Source organism: Dreissena polymorpha, chromosome 9, assembly GCF_020536995.1.
Source record: "Dreissena polymorpha isolate Duluth1 chromosome 9, UMN_Dpol_1.0, whole genome shotgun sequence".
NCBI classification, from domain to species: Eukaryota; Metazoa; Mollusca; class Bivalvia; order Myida; family Dreissenidae; genus Dreissena; species Dreissena polymorpha.
The window spans coordinates 81,448,288-81,470,205 of NC_068363.1; the positions used below are offsets into that span (position 1 = coordinate 81,448,288).

The 21,918-nt window shown below is 37.7% G+C and overlaps 1 protein-coding gene across 1 annotated transcript in view; it reads left to right on the forward strand.

Annotated features, from left to right (window-relative positions):
- The window catches only part of LOC127844006 (glutamate--cysteine ligase regulatory subunit-like), a 94,307-nt gene that overhangs the window by 68,446 nt on the left and 3,943 nt on the right, over positions 1-21,918 (forward strand). Inside the window, exons 5-6 of the mRNA XM_052373973.1 lie at positions 7,153-7,355; positions 19,015-19,129. Coding sequence (XP_052229933.1) covers positions 7,153-7,355; positions 19,015-19,129 — 318 coding nt within the window. The remainder of the gene's footprint in view (positions 1-7,152; positions 7,356-19,014; positions 19,130-21,918) is intronic.

Consider the following 21,918-nt stretch of genomic DNA (forward strand, 5'->3'; position numbering starts at 1 on the left):
CGAAACGCACCAGTAAACACATGAAGGTGTATACAATTATAACTGTAATTGTCACAAGTCAATACTGACCTATCTCAGCAATCTTTGCGCTTTAGATACAGTGTAAATTATTTTATTTTAATTGAGAGGTGAATCATGTCAAACTTTCTATGCTTTTCATGAGGTGAATGACGTCATTTTGTAAATGGGTCTAATTTGTGCATGCTTTCTTGAACAATAACATGTGACAATGGTGTTTCGGATTACAAATTAAATGATATGCATTTCAAAATACTTACATGGAATAATGATTTGTGTTATACCAATGAATAACATATGGATGTAACACACAAATCAATATGGTAAGTAAATAGTGTGTTTTGAGATTGCCAAACTTAAGCTAATGCATACATATACATGATGAATAACTTGACAATTTATATCGCGCTCTGGATATATCACGGTCGCGATCTTTGGATCCCTTCAACCGCGATATATTGGAGTTGCAGTGTATCATGAGGGGACTGGGCAGGCAAAGTTAGATAACTCTGGCGTGCATTTTGACAGAATTATGTGCCCTTTTTATACTTAGAAAATTGAAAATTTTGGTTAAGTTTTGTGTTTAGGTCCATTTTATTCCTTAAGTATCATAGCTATTGCTTTCATACTTGCAACACTTACTAACTATCATAAGGGGACTGTGCAGGCAAAGTAATGTAACTCTGACTGGCATTTTGACAGAATTATGTGCCCTTTTTATACTTCGAAAATTGAAAATTTGGTTAAGTTTTGTGTTTAGGTCCACTTCATTCCTACGGTATCAAAGCTATTGCTTTCATACTTGCAACAATTATTAACTATCATAAGGGGACTGTGCAGGCAAAGTAATGTAACTCTGACTGGCATTTGGACGGAATTATGGGCCCTTTATACTTAGAAAATTGAAAATTTGGTTAAGTTTTGTGTTTTGGTCCACTTTACCCCTAAAGTATCATAGATATTGCTTTCATACTTGGAACACTCGCAAACCATCATAAAGGTACAGTAAAAGGACAAGTTGCATAACTCTGGTTGTCATTTTTACGGAATTATGGCCCTTTTTTGACTTAGTAACTTAAAATATATTGTTAAATTTTGTGTTTCGATCCACTTTACTTCTAAAGTATCAAGGCTATTGCTTTCAAACTTCAAATACTTTCATGCTATCATGAGGTTACTGTACCGGGCAAGTTGAATTTTACCTTGACCTTTGAATGACCTTGACTCTCAAGGTCAAATTATTAAATTTTGCTAAAATTGCCATAACTTCTTTATTTATGATTAGATTTGATTGATACTTTGACAAAACTACTCTTACCTGACATACCACAATAGACTCCACCCAAACCATCCCCCGTGTCCTCCCCCCCCCCCCCGAATCTACCCCCCCTCCCCTCCCCCACGAATCCCCCCCCCTAATTTTTATGTCCCCCACTATAGTAGTGGGGGACATATTGTTTTTGCCCTGTCTGTCTGTTGGTCTGTCTGTTGGTCTGTTTGCGCCAACTTTAACATTTTGCAATAACTTTTGCTTTATTGAAGATAACAACTTCATATTTGGCATGCATGTGTATCTCATGAAGCTGCACATTTGAGTGGTGAAAGGTCAAGGTCAAGGTCATCCTTCAAGGTCAGAGGTCAAATATATGTGGCCAAAATCGCTCATTTTATGAATACTTTTGCAATATTTAAGATAGCAACTTGATATTTGGCATGCATGTGTATCTCATGAAGCTGCATATTTTGAGTGGTGAAAGGTCAAGGTCATCCTTCAAGGTCAGAGGTCAAATATAGGTGGCCCAAATCGCTTATTTTATAAATACTTTTGCAATATTGAAGATAGCAACTTGATATTTGGCATGCATGTGCATCTCATGGAGCTGCACATTTTGAGTGGTGAAAGGTCAAGGTCAAGGTCATCCTTCAAGGTCAGAGGTCAAATATATGTGGCCCAAATCGCTTATTTTATGAATACTTTTGCAATATTGAAGATAGCAACTTGATATTTGGCATGCATGTGTATCTCATGGAGCTGCACATTTTGAATGGTGAAAGGTCAAGGTCAAGGTCATCCTTCACAAGGTCAAGGTCATCCTACAAGGTCAAACATGATATAGGGGGACATTGTGTTTCACAAACACATCTTGTTTTTTTTTTTTTAAGATCACCGCACAAATGACCACCACACCCTCACACTATACCCCCCCCCCCCCCCGACCCCACTCACCCCCCAAATAATTTTGTTTTGAAACGGTTTAAAAAACACAAATATTTATTTTTATTATTTTATGTTTGAAATACCGTCTAACCATCGCACCCAAGAATCCCCCCCCCCCCCACCCCACCCCCCCCTCCCACCCGAATCCCCCCCCCCCCCCTAATTTTTTTTTTCTTTTTTTTTTTTTTAAGGTCATGTCACAAATGACCACCACACTCTCACACTATACCCCCCCCACCCCCCCCCCACCCCCCCAATTTTTATTTTTTGAAACGGTTTAAAAAACACAAATATTTATTTTTATTATTTTATGTTTGAAATACCGTCCAACCATCGCACCCAAGAATCACCCCCCCCCCCCCACCCCCCGATTTTTTTTTTTTTTGCATTTTTTTTCCGCATTTTTGGAAGATAATGTAATAAATGTCCACACCCCCACACTATACACCCCTCTTCACTCCACCCCTCCCTCCTTTGTGATTGTTAATGAAAGTCCCTTCACCTTTAAAAAGAAAATAGATGAGCGGTCTGCACCCGCAAGGCAGTGCTCTTGTTTAAATTGTGGGAGGTACCAGGTTCCTTCATCACGCTGTTGATGTAATGGATATAGTGAGAGGTTCCAGTTCCATCCTCACTCTGTTGATGTAATGTATATAGTGGGTGGTTAAAGGCTCTATTATCACTCTGATGTAATGGATATAGTTGGGGATTCCAGGTTTCATCCTCATGTAATGGATGTATTGAGAGGTTCCAGGTTTCATTGTCACTCTGTTGATGTAATGGTAAAAGTGGGAAGTTCCAGGTTCTATCCTCACTGTGTTGATGTAATGGATATTGTGGGAGATTCCAGGTTCCATCCTCAGTCTGTTGATGTAATGGATATAGTGAGAGGTTCAAGGTTCCTTTATCACTATGTTGATGTAATGGATATGATGGGAGGTTCCAGGTTCCATCCTCACTCTGTTTATGTAATTTATATAGTGGGAGGTTCCAGGTTCCATTCTCACTGTGTTGATTTAATGGATATAGTGTGTGTGTGTGTGTGGGGGGGTTCAAGGTTACATTCTCACTCTGTTGATGTAATGGATATAGTAAGAGGTTCCAGGTTCCATCCTCACTCTGTTTATGTAATGGATATAGTGGGTGATTCCATGTTCCATTCTCACTCTGTTAATGTAATGGATATAGTGGGTGGTTCCATGCTGCATTCTAACTCTGATGATGTAATTGATATAGTAAGAGGTTCCAGATTCCATCCTCACTCTGTTGATGTATTGGTTATAGAAGGAGGTCCCAGGTTCCATCTAACTCTGTTTATGTAATGGATAAAGTGGGAGGTTCCAGGTTACATCCTCACTCTGATTATGTAATGTATATAGGGGGAGGTTCCTGGTTCAATCCTCACTCTGTTGATGTAATGATTCTAGTGAAAGGTTCCAGGTTACATCCTCACGCTGTTGATGTAATTGATATAGTGGGAAGTTCCAGGTTCCATCCTCACTCTGTTGATGTAATGGATGTAGTGAAAGGTTGCAGGTTACATCCTCACTCTGTTGATGTAATGGATATAGGGGAAGATTCCTGGTTCAATCCTCACTCTGTTGATGTAATGGATATAGTGAGAGGTGAGAGGTTCCATCCTCACTCTGTTGATGTAATGGATATAGTGGGAGATTCCAGGTTCCATCCTCACTCTGTTGATGTAATGGATAAAGTGGGAGGTTCCAGGTTCAATCCTCACTCTGTTTATGTAATGGATATAGTGGGAGGTTCCAGGTTCCATTCTCTCTCTGTTGATGAAATTGATATAGTGGGAGGTCCCAGGTTCCATTCTCACTCTGTTGATGTAATAGATAAAGTGAGTGGTTCCAGGTTCCATCCTCACTCTGTTGATGAAGTGTATATAGTGGCAGGTTCCAGGTTCCTTTTTCACTCTGTTGATGTAATGGATATAGTGGCAGGTTCCAGGTTTCATTTTCACTCTGTTGATGTAATGGATATAGTGAAAGGTTCCAGGTTCCATTTTCACTCTGTTGATGTAATGGATATAGTGGAAGGTTTCAGGTTCCATTTTCACTCTGTTGATGTAATGTGTAATATAGTGGGTGGTTCCTGGTCTCCTCATTCTGTTGATGTAGTGGATATAGTTGGAGGTTCCAGGTTCCATTCTCACTCTGTTGATGTAATGGATATAGTGAGAGGTTCCAGGTTCCCTCCTTACTCTGTTGATGTAATTTATATTGTGGGTGGTTCCAGGTTCCTTCCTCACGCTGTTGATGTAATGGATATAGTGAGAGGTTGTAGGTTCCATCCTCGCTCTGTTTATTTAATGGATATAGTAACTGTTGTTGGTTCCAGTTCCGTCCTCACTCTGTTGATGTAATGGATATAGTGAGAGGTTCCAGTTTCATCCTCACTCTGTTGATTTAATGGATATATTGGGAGATTCCAGGTTCCATCGTCACTCTGTTGATGTAATGGATATAGTTGGAGGTTCCAGTTCCATCCTAACTCTGTTGAATAAATGTATATAGTCTGTGGTTCCAGGTTCTATCCTCACTCTGTTGATGTTATGGATATAGTGGAAGGTTCCAGGTTCCATTTTCACTCTGTTGATGTAATGTATAATATAGTGGGTGGTTCCAGGTCTCCTCATTTTGTTGATGTAGTGGATATAGTTGGAGGTTCCAGGTTCCATTCTCACTCTGTTTATGTAATGGATATTGTGAGAGGTTCCAGGTTCCCTCCTCACTCTGTTGATGTTATTTATATTGTGGGAGGTTCCCAGTTCCTTCCTCATGCTGTTGATGTAATGGATATAGTGAGAGGTTACAGGTTCCATCCTCACTTTCTCAAGTAATGGATATAGTTGGAAATTCTAGGTTCCATCCTCACTCTGTTGATGTAATGGATATAGTAAGAGGTTCCAGGTTCCATTGTCACTCTGTTGATTTAATGGATATAGTTGGAGGTTTCAGTTCCATGCTCACTCTGTTGATTAAATGTATATAGTGGGTGGTTCCAGGTTCCATTCTCACTCTGATGTAATGGATATAGTGGGAGATTTCAGGTTTCATCCTAACTCTGTTGATGTAATGGATGTAGTGAGAGGTTCCAGTTCCATCCTCACTCTCTTGATGTAATGTATATACTGGGTGGTTCCAGGTTCCATTCTCATTCTTATGTAATGGATATAGTTGAAGTGTTCCAGGTTTCATCCTCATTCTGTTGATGTAATAGATTAAGTGAGTGGTTCCAGGTTCCATTCTCACTCTGATGTAATGGATTACTTACTTACTTATGCGTTCCATCTTCTTATGGCCGGTATACTGTCGAAGGTTGTCTGGACTGCCTGATGTAATGGATATAGTGGGAGATTCCAGGATCCATCCTCACTCTGTTGATGTAATGGATATAGTGGGAGGTTTCAGGTTCCATCCTTACTCTGTTGATGTAATGTATATTGTGGGTGGTTCCAGGTTCCATCCCCTCTCTGTTAATGTAATGAATATAGTGGGTTGGTCCAGATTTCATCCTCACTCTGTTGATATGATGGATATATTTGGAGGTTCCAGGATCCATTCTCACTCTGATGTTATGGATATAGTGGGAGGTTCCAGGTTTCATCCTCACTCTGTTGATGTAATGGATAAATTGGGTGGTTCCAGGATCCATTCCTACTCTAATGATCTGTTGATGTAATGGATAAAGTGGGAGGTTCCAGGTTCCATCCCCAGTCTGTAGATGTAATGGATATAGTGAGCGGTTTCAGGTTCCATTCTCACTCTGTTTATATAATGGATATAGTGGGAGGTTCCAGGTTCCATCCCCACTCTGTTTATGTAATGGATATAGTGGACAGTTCCATGTTCCATCTTTACGGATTTACGGATACAGTGGGATTCTTCGTTCAAATTTGGGACTTGTAGGGGGACCAGGCTGCATTCCAACTCTGTTGATGTAATGGATATAGTGAGAGGTTCCAGGTTCCATCCTCACTCTGTTGATGTAATGGATATAGTGGGAGATTTCAGGATCCATTCCCACTCTGTTGATGTAATGGATATAGTGTGAGATATTTTAGGCTCCATCCTCACTCTGTTGATGTAATGGATATATTGGGAGGTTTCAGGATCCATTCTCACTATGTTGATGTAATGGATACAGTGGGATTTTTTGTTCAAATTTGGGACTTGTAGGGGGACCCATTCCCAATTGAAAAAGTATTTATTTTTCTGAAATGGGGCTTCACATTCCCAACTGGAGGTTTCCAACAAAAAGATTCTTTTTAAGTGTAACCATGTCATTCATCCCCCAAATCTAGCCCTGTGACTTGAACCCTAGAAATATAATATTGATATCACTTTTATTATCAAATTTAAAGTATTTGTTAGCCTAAAATCATCAACATTAATTTCCCAATTTTAGTCAAAAGGGCGCGATATTTCCCAATTCAAAGGAACCCAGCCCCATTCCCAAAATGGTGAAAAAAAACACACTAGGATACAGTGGGAGGCTCTAGGCTCCATACTCACCGTGTTGATGTAATGGATACATTTGGAGGTTCCAGGTTCCATCCTCACTCAGTTGATGTTATGGATTGAGGGTGTGGTTTAAGGTTCTATCCTTCACTCTATTTATGTAATGGATATAGTGGGTGGTTCCAGGTTCCATCCTCACTCTGTTGATGCAATGGATATAGTGGGAAGTTCCAGGTTCTATTGTCACTTTGATAATGTAATGGACATAGTGAGTTAATCAATGTTTCATTCAGCCTTTGTGATAATAATCATCATTTCCAGCCAAGAAAACACCTACTGTTTCGTCAAAATTAACAGTCTTGAGAGTTTGTTGATAATAGATTTTTATGCAATTGAGATGAAATAAATAAAAAGTATTGCCTTTTGGATTTCCAGTCCTGTCAGAACTAGAAGTTTCATTCATAGAGACAGTGCTTCTTTCCTTCCCTGAAAATGAGAAGGGAGAGGAGTTGACCCTCGAAGTTATCAAGCGATTTTGGAAAGCTCTTGAGACGATTGTATTCAAGGAGACCATACTTACAATAGGAGTGTCAGACCTGGACAAAAACTTACTGGAGCAGTTGCATGACTGGGCAGAGGTTGGTATCTGACATTAATTACTTTTTACCCCCTAACTGGGCATTTATTGGCATCTGACAGATACTGTTTTGTATTACAAACTCACTTTATGGCTATCTGCCGCTATCATTGCATATTTTCTTTTATCCCATCTTCACCGCACCATTGACGTTATAACACCCCATGAAATAAACTAACCTGTATCCCACCTTGCTGAATATACCTGTCGTGTGCACGGACTACTTTTTATTCTACCACTGAATGATTTTTCATAAGAAATCTCTAGAGTCAAGAAAACTTACAACCTTACAAAATTATACGACCTTCAACCTTTAGATCTATTCAAGGGACATAAATTTTCGCCATCCGTATGATGAATCAGCTGATTGACGGCGTCATAAAATGACATACTTATTGTGTCATTTTGCAATAATATGTGATGTCATCTTTTGGTGTACACGAAACTAGTATGCGATGTCTGGGAATAAAACATTGAAGACGCACATTTTTTTCGTGTTAATGTATCCTGGATGTAATTATGAAAAAGTGCACATTCTATGGACTACATACCTTGGATGGAACCAGTGAGACGAAGGATTTAGGTCTACATGTAGATCTAGCTTATTCGTGTTATTGATTTTCAGAATGTGCGTGTCTATTTGGATGTGAAATTGTGTGTGTAGAACATACTGATGGGTGTGTATTTTGGTTCAGTAGTCTATCCGAATTGTTTTGCTTTTGGATGTAAGTAAACGTAAGGGTATTTTCTTTGATGAATAAATTTTGTCTTTGTTATTTTATCAAAGAAAGACTATTCAATAAGAATAACCTGTTTGCAACAAGTGTTTCAAAGCTTAACAGAATTATTACGGATAATCTTGTGTTTGGGTCACAAACTACAGGATGTGAAGGCTCCATCAAAATCAGCAGCGTCCATGAAAAAATTAGGCGAGTATAGTTTTTTTGATAATTTATGTTTAGAACAACTCATGGTGTAATTCTACATGTATGTTGACATCAACATAATTTTGTCAGGAGCAATCGCCGCCATGTAAAATCTTCTTTTTGCGGTCGTAATGTGTTACAATTTGCATGCTGCGTAACATTGAATTGAGGCATATGGTGATATTTTTCTCTTTTTACAGTTTTTGTGTGAAATTTTTCGAGACTATTTTGCGTACCAGAAAAAATACATTTTATATCACTATGCATGGTTTAAATACATTTGTTAGATATAGATTTTAGACGCTTTAAAGAATGAATTAAAATTATTGTTAAGGTTATTAGATCTATTTATGTTAAATGTCATGTTGAAAAACAAAACAATAGGATAAATAGATTACTTGGTTAGCGTTGAATAGAGAGAAGTTTATGTTGCTCGGCTCAAACACCGAAAGCGCTCACCAAGGCTCGCGCTCCCGGTGTTCTAAGCTTTGCAACATAAACTTCTCTCTATTCAACGCTAACCTACTATTCTCTATGTGCTTTTTGGGAAGATGGCTCATGGCTTCGGAATAGGTTATTTTATCTGCATTTTTAGTTCACCCAAGTATGAAGGGCTATTGGTGAGCTATTCTGGTATGGGGCCCTCTGGCCTCATGTGTCATTTGTTGTCAACAATATGCTTCAAACCACACCTATTTCTCAATCATATGGCAGATTGTCACAAAACTTCAAAGGAATAATCCTTTTCACAGTTGTTCCATTTGTTGTGGTCCGATGCATTGTAGATCATCAGAGCTAGAAATAGATTTTGAACGTGGAAAAAAAGAAAATCCTCCGAAACCACAAGACTCAAGGGTTTAATATTGTGTTGTGTATCATTGTCAAATGACCTCTACAAAGATTGTTCAAATCATGCACCTGGGGTCAAAACTGGCCACACCCTAGGGGACATATGGTTTATACAAACTTAACCAGTATATAACTTGTGGTAAACAATTTCTCTGAAATCACAAGTCTCAGAACTTTGATATTAAGTATGAAACAGCATATAGAGGTCCTGTGCAAAGACTATTCAAAATCATACCTCTGGGGTAAAAACTGGCCGCATCCATGTTGTCACATAATTTTTATAGACTTCTATTGTAAATTACTAAAAGCTTTTCTTCTCTAAAACAGCAAGAGTTTAGGTTAAATTTTTATTTTGTAACATTGTATGTAAATCCTCTACAATGTTTCTCAAAATCAGGCCCCTAGATTAAAAACTGAACACACCCAACGTGTAACCAGGGTTTTACAGTCATGTCAAATTTCAGGGGTCCCTAGGACTCTAGTTAATATTTTCAGGGGTCCTGTCAATAAAAATGGGGGTCCCAATATAACTTAGTGATATATTAGTTGTATAGCACTCCTGTCATTCACATGTGCATGGTCCTTTATTCATGGCAAGTATTGTTTGCTTGTTTTAGCTGTGAATTTGTTGTTTTTAGCATACTACAATTGAAACATGATACTGTAGCAGCGAATGTATTCTTAAATGTGCTGGCTGTGTCAAATTCAATCAGTCAAACGTATAGTAATAGATCATTTACGTAAACAATAGCCGAAATTTAACACACACCTATAAAATTAAAGATTGTATTTATTTTTATAGTTTAAGCTTGCTTGCCAGATAATAAGCTATCGTAACTTCAGTAAGCTTTACTTTCATAGCAACATAAATAGGTCACATTTACGCAATGTAATCTCAATTCGGGACTTTGCACCTAGCAACAGCAGGTGCACGATAACACGATTGGTCGATAAATCAACAAGCGAGACAACAAGTACATCCTTCTAGAAAATTACGTACTGCAGTTGTCTTTCAGAATTTCTTGTTGATATTATGAGAACCAAAGTGTCAAAATGATTGTGCGTCCCATTGGATGCAAATTAACAAATATGACGGGTCCTGACTGGCATTTTATGCGTATTTGACGCAGAATATCGCGTCCCGTAAAACGCTGTGTAACCTTATTTATATTATAGACTTGTATTGTAAATAATCTTATTTTTTATATCCCCGGATCAAATGATCAGGGGTATATTGTTTTTGGCCTGTCTGTCTGTCTGTCATTGTATGTGTCTGTCATTGTTTGTGTCACAAAACTTAAACCTTGGTCATTACTTTTGCAATATTGATGATAGCAACTTGATATTTGGCATGCATGTGTCTCATGGAGCTGCACATTTTGAAAGGTGAAAGGTCAAGGTCATACTTCAAGGTGAAAGGTCAATAAAAAATTTTTTTTTAATGAAAAGCGGCCCAATAGGGGGCATTGTTTTTCTGACAAACACATCTCTTGTTTATCTCTAAAGCCACAAGTCCCAGAGCCTTTATACTGTATATGTCCTTATTGACGCTCATGCCCTGATAGACGCGCAGGCCGTCTTATCTGGGGTTCATCAGAATTTAATGGAACCATAAGATAAGATTTATGTAGCCAATAATCTATTAAAGAGTGGCAAATAACATCTGAAAACATCGTTTTTGCGGCCATTTTGTTTGCAACATGGTGACACCATATATATGCTACCGTGCAAGTATACTACATAGGTTACAAACTAGGGCTCACACGGGTCAAAAATATTCATCTGGTCGGTGGGTCAAAATTAAAATACCCGAGAAAAATCGAGTCGGTTCGGGTCAGTAAATACATAAATTAATTAAAATAAAACTACATTAATTGCCATAGCATGTTTTAGCGTTCTTAAATATTCAACTGTTTGTCAAGTATATTGTTTAGAATATTATACTTTTTATTGTTTTGATTCATTTAATTTTGAATGAAAAACTGCATATAAGTATTTATTAAGTTTACACAACAAATTATTACTTGGGATAGCGATCAATAGTGCATATATAGGAAAAACAACCTGTCAAGCAAAAATAAAGCTTGTCTTATTTTGAGGAGAGAACCGAAAATAATTTTCACTGTAAGCTCTTACTGCCTGTTCTACTTTGAAGTCAAAATATTTTATAATACAAGTTTCGTTTTTTAAACATCGCCATGTTGGGATCTGAATAACAAATTAAACTCTACATGTCTGCTTTTGGTGCGTCACTTCGATTCATTTATGACAATTTGTAATAACAACACTGCTTAAACTGTTAAATGATGTGATTTGACTTCACTTGTTTAAAAGAGATGATTTGACTACACGTTCAACATGTAATCTTGTACTTCGTAGCTTGAGACCCGAACCGGTATCGTTCACAGAAACTTTGACCTGGATCCGCGGGTTTTTTGTTTGACCCGCGGATTCGTTTTTTTTTCGGGTACCCGTTTGAGCACTATTACAAACCAACAATAATAATAATTAATTAAATAATTGGTTATCGTGATTGGGTACGATAATTATGCATTTGATTTCTTAAAACAAAACGGAACGAGTACGCTGTTTCTGTAAAGCAATTACCATTTACATTGTTCATGATTGATTATATATTTTGTTGATGTACATTCCTCGAGGACTGCTTGTAACTCGGATGCTAGAGACAGCAGTGAAAGGAGTTGTCATGGGTGGCACGTGCACTTTGCGCCGATGACGTCAACTGTATGGTATTGAGCGTTCGGGTGTATTGTTTGTCACACAATAAATACTTATCAACTAAACACAGTGAGGGCGCGAAATACCGGGTCAAACTTGATTTAATGGTGAGCGTCTCTTCAAGGGGAAATATTTAAGTTGATGAAAAATAAAATGGGATCCACGGCCGATTTGTGTTAAATTGGACTTGCGATGTAGAGGGTCTGCAGCAGACTATGTCATATGATTGGAATGTTGTGAGCGGCAGGTAAAATGTTACACTGTTCAAATGTGAAGAATAGGTAATAGTGGTTTGATTTTAACGCGCAGGGGTCTTGAAAAAACTCGCGCAGTGCGCGTCAATAAGGACATATACGGTATTTGGTAGGAAACATCAGATAAAAAGTTTGTTCAAATTATAACGTTGACCACAACTCAGTGGTCACATGATTTACACAGACTTATATAGGAAATAATTTTTAGCTCACCTGATTGCTCAGGTGAGCTTTTGTGACTGGTCTTTGTCCGTCGTATGTCCGTCCGTCCGTCTGCCCGTAAACATTTGCTCGTAAACACTCTAGAGGCCACATTTCTTGTCCCATCTTCACGAAACTTGGTCAGAAGCTTTGTCCCAATTAAATCTCGGCCGAGTTCGAAACTGGGTTGTGCTGGGTCAAAAACTAGGTCACTAGGTCAAAAAAAAGAAAAACCTTGTAAACACTGTAGAAGTCACATTTCATGCCCAATCTTCATGTAACTTTGTCAAAATGTTTGTCTTAATGATATCATGGTTGAGTTCAAAAGTGGTTCCGATCCGTTGAAAAACATGGCCGCCAGTGGGCGGGGCAGTTTTCTTTATTTGGCTATAGAGAAACCTTGTAAACACTCTAGAAGTCACAATTTTTGCCCAATCATCATGAAAGTTGGTCAAAACATCGGTTCAATTGATGTCTCGGACGAGTTCGAAAATGGTCGAGATCGGTGAAAAAACACGGCCGCCAGTGGGCGGGGCATTTTTCTCTATATGTATATAGTGGCAGTTTTCCCTATTTGGCTATAGAGAAACCTTGGTAACACTCTAGAAGTCACAATTTTTTCCCAATCATCATGAAAATTGGTCAAAACATTAGTTTAATTGATTTCTCGGAGGAGTTTGAAAAGGGTCGGGATCGGTGAAAAAACATGGCCGCCAGTGGGCGGGGCATTTTTCTCTATATGTATATAGTGAAAACGTGAACACAGTATTAGTCACATTTTTGGCCCAATTTTCATGAAATTTGCTCAGAACATTTGTTTCCTTGATACAAGAGTTGAGTTAAAAAATGGTCCCGGTCAGTTGAATAACATGGCTGCTGGGAGGGGGGAAGTTTTCTCATTATGCCCCCCCCCCCCCCCCCCTTTCGAAGAAGAGGGGTAATATTGTTTTGCTCATGTCGGTCCGTCCGCCCACCAGATGGCAGATGGTTTCAGGATGATAACTCAAGAGCGCTTATGCCAAGGATCATGAAACTTCATAGGTACATTGATCATAACTCGCAGATGACCCCTATTGATTTTCAGGTCACTAGGTCAAAGGTCAAGGTCACGGTGACCAAAAGCAGTAAAATGGTTTCCAGATGATAACTCAAGAACGCTTATGCCTACGATCATGAAACTTCATAGATACACTGATCATGACTCGCAGATAACCCCTATTGATTTTCAGGTCACTAGGGCAAAGGTCAAGGTCACGATGACCCGAAATAGTAAAATGGTTTCCGGATGATAACTCAAGAACGCTTTGGCCTAGGATCATGAAACTTCATAGGTACATTGATCTGAACTCGTAGATGACCCCCAATGATTTTCAGGTCACTAGGTCAAAGGTCAAGGTCATGATTACCTGAAAAAGTAAAATGGTTTCCGGATGATAACTCAAGAACGCTTAGGCCTAGGATCATGAAACTTCATAGGTACATTGATCATGCCTCGTAGATGACCCCTATTGATTTTCAGGTCACTAGGTCAAAGGTCAAGGTCACGGTGACCAAAAGCAGTAAAATGGTTTCCAGATGATAACTCAAGAACGCTTATGCCTACGATCATGAAACTTCATAGATACACTAATCATGACTCGCAGATAACCCCTATTGATTTTCAGGTCACTAGGGCAAAGGTCAAGGTCACGATGACCCGAAATAGTAAAATGGTTTCCGGATGATAACTCAAGAACGCTTTGGCCTAGGATCATGAAACTTCATAGGTACATTGATCTGAACTCGTAGATGACCCCCAATGATTTTCAGGTCACTAGGTCAAAGGTCAAGGTCATGATTACCTGAAAAAGTAAAATGGTTTCCGGATGATAACTCAAGAACGCTTAGGCCTAGGATCATGAAACTTCATAGGTACATTGATCATGCCTCGTAGATGACCCCTATTGATTTTCAGGTCACTAGGTCAAAGGTCAAGGTCACAGTGACCCAAAATAGTAAAATGGTTTCCAGATGATAACTCAAGAACGCTTAGGCCTAGGATCATGAAACTTTATAGGTAGATTGATCAGGACTCGCAGATGACCCCTATTGATTTTGAGGTCACTAGGTCAAAGGTCAAGGTCACAGTGACCCGAAATAGTAAAATGGTTTCCGGATGATAACTCAAGAACGCTTAGGCCTAGGATCATGAAACTTGATAGGTAGATTGATCATGACTCGCAGATGACCCCTATTGATTTTCAGGTCACTAGGTCAATGGTCAAGGTCACGATGACCCGAAATAGTAAAATGGTTTCCGGATGATAACTGAAGAACGCTTATTCCTAGGATCATGAAACTTGATACGTAGAATGATCATGACTCGCAGATGACCCCTATTGATTTTCAGGTCACTAGGTCAAAGGTCACGGTGACCCGAAATAGTAAAATGGTGTCCCGATGATAACTCAAGAATGCTTATGGCTAGGATCATGAAACTTCATAGGTACATTGATCATGACTGGCAGATGACCCCTATTGATTTTGAGGTCACTAGGTCAAAGCTCAAGGTCACAGTGACAAAAAACATATTCACACAATGGCTCTCACTACAACGGAGAGCCCATATGGGGGGCATGCATGTTGTACAAACAGCCCTTGTTTTTATTTACTCACACTAATGTGTGGTTTGACAATGCTAACACACATTTCATGCGGTGAATATGCAGCTTACAAGTGAAAAACACAACACAATAGTTTAACTTGTGTTTAATTGTATTTAATTATTTAGAAAAGTAAATTGCTAACTTTATTTCAAAGTCAGCGTATACGCTGACTACATTTTTAAAAGACATTTATTGTTATAAATATATTTAATATAATATATTTAGTAGTTTTCGGTTTTAGCGATTATAAAGCATTTTCGAGGTTGCCTAAAGTATGCCTGTAGTAATTGATGAACTCATATCCAACTGTCTATGTATTGAGAACTGTGAATATAAACAAGCTAAACCTTCTACTAACCTTCTACTATTGCGTTGCTCGCACCCGTAAATACAAAAGATCGCCGCTATCTGTTGAGAACCAAAGAACGTTTTCCAGAAATACCCGCTGTAGCAGCATGAACGAGGTTATGAAACAGGTCATTCGTATTATTATTATAAATTGTTTGTTATATTCGGGTTTAGCAATTATGAAACATTTTTATGTCCCCCACTATAGTAGTGGGGGACATATTGTTTTTGCCCTGTCTGTTGGTCTGTTGGTTGGTTGGTCTGTTGGTTGGTTTGCGCCAACTTTAACATTGGCAATAACTTTTGCAATATTGAAGATAGGAACTTGATATTTGGCATGCATATGTATCTCATGGAGCTGCACATTTTGAGTGGTGAAAGGTCAAGGTCATCCTTCAAGGTCAAAGGTCAAATATATGGGTCAAAATCGCTCATTTAATGTACACTTTTGCAGTATTTCAATATTCAAGATAGCAACTTCATATTTGGCATGCATGTGTATCTCATGGAGCTGCACAATTTGAGTGGTGAAAGGTCAAGGTCAAGGTCATCCTTCAAGGTCAGATGTCAAATATATGTGGCCAAAATCGCTAATTTTATGAGGACTTTTGCAATATTGAAGATAGCAACTTGATATTTGGCATGCATGTGTATCTCATGGAGCTGCACATTTTGAGTGGTAAAAGGTCAAGGTCATCCTTCAAGGTCAGATGTCAAATATATGTGGCCCTAATCGCTAATTTTATGCATACTTTTGCAATATTGAAGATAGCAACTTGATATTTGGCATGCATGTGTATCTAATGGAGCTGCATATTTTTAGTGGTGAAAGGTCAAGGTCAAGGTCATCCTTCAAGGTCAAATATATGGGTCAAAATTGCTCATGTAATGTCACTTCTGCATAATTGAAGCTAGCAATTTTATATTTGAAATGCATGTGTATCTCATGGAGCTGCACATTTTGAGTGGTAAAGGGTCAAGGTCATCCTACAAGGTCAAACGTCATATAGGGGGACATTGTGTTTCACAAACACATCTTGTTTTGTTTTTGTCTATCGTATCGCTGAAGTTATTGTTGAACTTATGTTCAACGTTTTATAAATTGAGAATATATAAGCGTCAACTTTTTCCCAAATTTACGACCTGTACTACGTCATTGAGTTGTATGTGAGAGCGTAACCTATTGCGTTGTTATCGCCGGTAAACTTTCCTTTGTTTATCGACAGGCGCATCTATTAATAGCCTCATATCATGAATGCCAAAACACCCGCGAAAAAGAACCACGTGACCAAATAGGACGCTAAACGCAAATACCATGCGTAAGGACGCTCCGCAATTCCTTTGAAGCCGGGGCCTTGTGATTACGTAAAGAATTGACCTCTAACTGAAGTAAGCAAAGGAAACGCAGCACCTAATCGACCCATTCCTTCTATGTGTGAAGGCAGATTAAATTTTACTATTGTATGGTTTGCCTATTATAACACACATTATAATGTGGCAAATATGCGACTAAAAAGTAAAAAACACTATAATTAAACTTTTGTTTTGAATAAAGTTATTTAGAAACCAAAATTCCAAACCTTATTTCAAAACAGCAAGACTACATTTTTTAGAGAATATTCTTGTTATATTAAATGTTTTTTAACAGTTTCAGCGATAATAAAACATTTTTTATGTTGTCTATCGTATCCCTGTAATAATTGTTGAACTCGTGGTCAACGTATTATTAATTGAGACCTGTGAATATAAACAAGCGTAACCTTATACTAGTGCATTTTTCTCACCCAGACTCCCCTTTGTTTATCGCCAGCCTCAGATTTATGAATGAGATGAGCGAAAATACTACGTCACGCAGACGCAGCAGAAAGTGGACTATTTTAATAATTCATAAACAATCTCCTCCGCGACACGTACATTACAATCATTGTTTATTATTCTTTTCTATAAAACACCATTCGAAACTATTGCATTTAACACGATATTAATATAATGTTTCCATTTGTGAATAAACATTATTGGAGAACTCAAACCTCTTGCATAAATTATACAACTCTTTCTTCGCGCGTAGTAAGCGGGAATTGGGCTAATCATACCTAGGCCGTACCGACCTGAATTTTACACTAAGCACTTTAGACGGTCGCTAAAGCGACCATCTAAAAACCTTGTTACCATTCTAGTCCAAAAATTATAACAATCTTGATTATTACTGAGTGTGGATTAAGTTCTATAATTATCCATATAAAACTGATGTAGTATTATTTTGGTTACATATATATGTTGAGGGGAATTTTTTCCTAGTAATGCCAGGAATTTTTTCCATCTTCAAAAAGTATCCGTAAAGAATACTTTCCCAATTGAGAAAAAATTGAAAATTTCCCAATTGCTGTTTGCAAATTTCCCAAAGGAAGAACCATTGTGTCAATTTCGTTCCAAAAGTGCATAATTTGCAAGTGAACAAATAAAATAAGCGCTGAAACTGAATATTTTTTATTGGTTTGTGCAATTTATACCAAGCAATTAAAAAGACCCATAATTTCCAATCTGAAGATTTCACGACGCAAATTTGCCCAGTTTTTAGCGCTTATTGTTCCCGATTGTTTTGGTAAAGGTACTTTTCCCAATTGGACAAAAATAACTGAATGCACAATTTCTATATTAAGAAAATTTGAGAAAATGTAAAATGGAAAATATGTTATCTTAGTCAAATTTAATAGTATGTCAAATTATGTTGTGCATATTACTATTACCACCATTTGTGTTTTTTAATTAAGTTGAAGCAACTTTATGATAAATAATTTAATGTTACAGTATTTCAGCAGTAGTAATTGTGGGTTTTCAATTAAATTTATATTTTTAAGTGAATTTTGAAAATTAATATAAATTCACATTACTAGTATTTGTTTTTCCATAAACGCTCTTAAAAAATACTTTCCAGACTCAACCGTTTTTATTCCCAAAATGGCAGTCGTCTGCTACAGTTTGTCAGGGTTTCCTAATCTCTCGGGCACGTGACTAATCGGACGGAGGAATACACGATTTTGCTCAATTTAGTCGCAATTGCACATTTGATTTGTACACATTTTGAACAATTTGAATAGGTACTCATAGGGAGTCTTGCCTCTATTACTATATGTATCAGGGCTTACTCTGCCATTCACCAAATTAGCCAATTGCTACAAATTGACCTATTTGGCTAAAGAAAATTCTATTTGGCTACAACTCTATCATCATTAAAACTTATAAAATAGCCCAAAATAGAAGATTTTTGCCATAGCAAGGCAAAGTTCAAGGCTATAGAAATGTTTGAGCCAGGGGAAGCCCTGCATGTAGCAATACTGTTAAAACTAAATTCGGACCAAAATTAGTGCAAAAATGACCTAGACTAATCAACAAGCTGTAGTTTCTGCTTTAACCAGTCTTAAAACATGAACATTAATTTTGGCCTTTGTGTTTTTGAATACAGCTTATTTAATTTTCCAGCTAATGTTGAGCTAAAAGAAATGGATATGGATATTAATGAATATGTTTCTAAAGTTAAGAAGATTTGAAAAATACCATGGAAATAACAGAATGATTGAAACTAATAAATGATAATTGTGTGATGTTTTTGTAAATCAGGTTAGGATGCATATTAGTTGTGTGATAATAAATAAGATATGCCTGAATTTAACGCTGACCCAATTTTCTCCTGTTTGCAGGTGAAGCCTGCTGTTAATCAAGTAAATCTCGACTCCTGCTGTGTCATGCCAAAAGATTTAGTGGAGTATGCCAAACTTAAGGATATTCAGCTGTTGACTCATAATGACCCCAGAAGTAAGTAATATTATATTCAGAAAATATGTTATTTTATAATTTTATAATATTTTTTTATGCACCCAGTAGGGTGGCATATAGCAGTCTGTGCGTCTGTCCGAAAACTTTAAAATTGCCCATAACTTTTGAAATATTGAAGATAGCAACTTGATATTTGGCATGCATGTGTATCTCATGGCGCTGCACATTTTGAGTGGTGAAAGGTCAAGGTCATCCTTGAAGGTCAAAGGTCAAATATATGGCCTCTGTCAGTCTGTCCGAAAACTTTTAATATTGGTCAAAACTTTTGCAACTTGATATTTGGCATGCATGTGTATCTCATGAAGCTGCTTATTTTGAGTGGTGAAAGGTCAAGGTCATCCTTCAAGGTCAAAGGTAAAATTTTGCAATATTGAAGATAGCAACTCGATATTTGGCATGCATACGTATCTCATGGAGCTGCACATTTTGAGTGGTGAAAGGTCAAGGTCATCCTTCAAGGTCAAATTTTGCAATATTAAAGATAGCAACTCAATATTTGGCATGCATGCGTATCCTATTGAGCTGCACATTTTGAGTGGTGAAAGGTCAAGGTCATCCTTCAAGGTCAAAGGTCAAATTTTGAAAAATTTAAGATAGTTACTCGATATTTGGCATGCATGAGTATCTCATGGAGTTGCACATTTTGAGTAGTGAAAGGTCAAGGTCATCCTTCAAGATCAATCGTCAAATTTGCAATATTGACGATATTTGGCATGCATGCGTATCTCATGGACCACATTTTGAGTGGTGAAAGGTCAAGGTCATCCTTCAAGGTCAAAGATAAAATTTGCATGCATGTGTATCTCATGGACCTTCAAATTTTGAGTGTTGAAAGGTCAAGGTCATCCTTCAAGGTCAAAGGTGAAATATATGGCTTCAAAGCGGCGCAGTAGGGGACATTGTGTTTCTCAAACACAGCTCTTGTATAATATTATATATGAATAAAACGCCTTTTTAGCTCACCTGAGCACAATGTGCTCATGGTGAGCTTTTGTGATCGCCGTTTGTCCCTCATGTGGCACGCGGTGTCAACATTGCCTTGTTAACACTCTAGAGGCCACATTAATTATCCTATCTTCATGAAATTTGGTCAGAAGATTTGTCACAATGATATCTTGGAAGAGTTTGAAAATGTTTTTTGTTGGTTGAAAAAAAATTCGGCCTTTGGACGGGGCATTTTTCCTTATATGGCTATAAATGGCTATAGTCAACCTTGTTAACACTCAAGAGGCCACATTTATTGTCTGGTTTTCATGAAACTTGGTAAGAAGATTCCTCCTAATGATATCTTGAAAGTTCAAAAATGATCCGGTTGGTTGAAACACATGGCTATAGTAAAACCTTGTTAACACTCTAGAGGCCACATTTAATGTCCGATCTTCATAAAACTTGGTGAGAACATAATTACGTCTCAATAACAACTTGAACGAGTTCGAAAATGGTTCTGATCTGCTGGAAAAAAATGGCCAAAATGGGGTGGGACATTGTTCCTTATATGGCTATATATGGCTATTGTAAAACCTTGTTAACACTATAGAGGCCATATTTATTATATCCCCATTACCATTGGTAATGGGGCTATTTAGGAGTCACTTTGTCGGTCTATCTCTAAAATGTCATCTCATCTTTACCAAACTTGGTCAGAAGTTGTATCTAGATGATGTTTAGGTCAAGTTTGAATATGGGTTATGCCGGGTCAAAAACTAGGTCAGGGGTCACTTAGTACCTCTTAAAAAGTAAGTTTGTCCGGACCATAACTTCATATGTACATGAACCTTGATGATTTCTACACGCCACACTCATTTTTGGGTCACTAGGTCTAAGGTCAAGGTCACTGTGACCTCTAATATAAAACTTTAACATAGGCTCTAAAATCAAAGTGCTTCCACTTACAACTTTGAAACTTCATATGCAAATGCACCTTGATGATTTCTACACGCCACACCCATTTTTGGGTCACTAGGTCAAAAGTCAAGTTCACTGTGACCTCTAATATAAAACTTTAACATAAACCTTAACATTCGCTCAAAAATCAAAGTGCTTCCACCTACAACTTTGATACTTCATATGTACATGCACCTTGATGAGTTCTACACACCACACCCATTTTTGGGTCACTAGGTCAAAGGTCAAGGTCACTGTGACCTCTAAAAAAAAAAAAAAAATCTGACAAGCTTTCGCAGCGGAGCATTGGCACCCGTTATGCGGTGCTCTTGTTGTTGTCCAATTATGGTGAAACTTGGTCAGAACATTTGTTTTAATGTTATCTTGGATGACTTCTGTGCACTTCTTAGCTGCATCACACACAGTACCGGATGTTACGCGGCTTATTTTACATTATTACATATTGATGGTCATAAACCTATAGATACAAAACAGAAGACCAAGAGAAGAATGGAAGTGAAATTAAAACATATGAGTCAACCGGCCACTTGCGAAGTATCCGTATTTATAGGCGCGTTCTTCGAACAAACCTGTTTTAGTGGTTTGTCGGGCATTGCTATTTGATTCGATTATTAACAGTATCGAGAATCATCGCGCTTATGCTTAATACATTAGTCAATATGGTGGAATAATTATTGTTAAATTAATCAAAAATAATATTTATCATTGTATTGTTGAAAACACATGCTGAATATCTTCATTTAACATATTTCTGGTCTAAAGGAAATTCCAGGTCACCTAGTTCACGGATAGCGTCTTAATTATATAACGATTATTTTACTGGCCGCGAACTCCAGTGATGAACTGTATATAAACTCTGACAT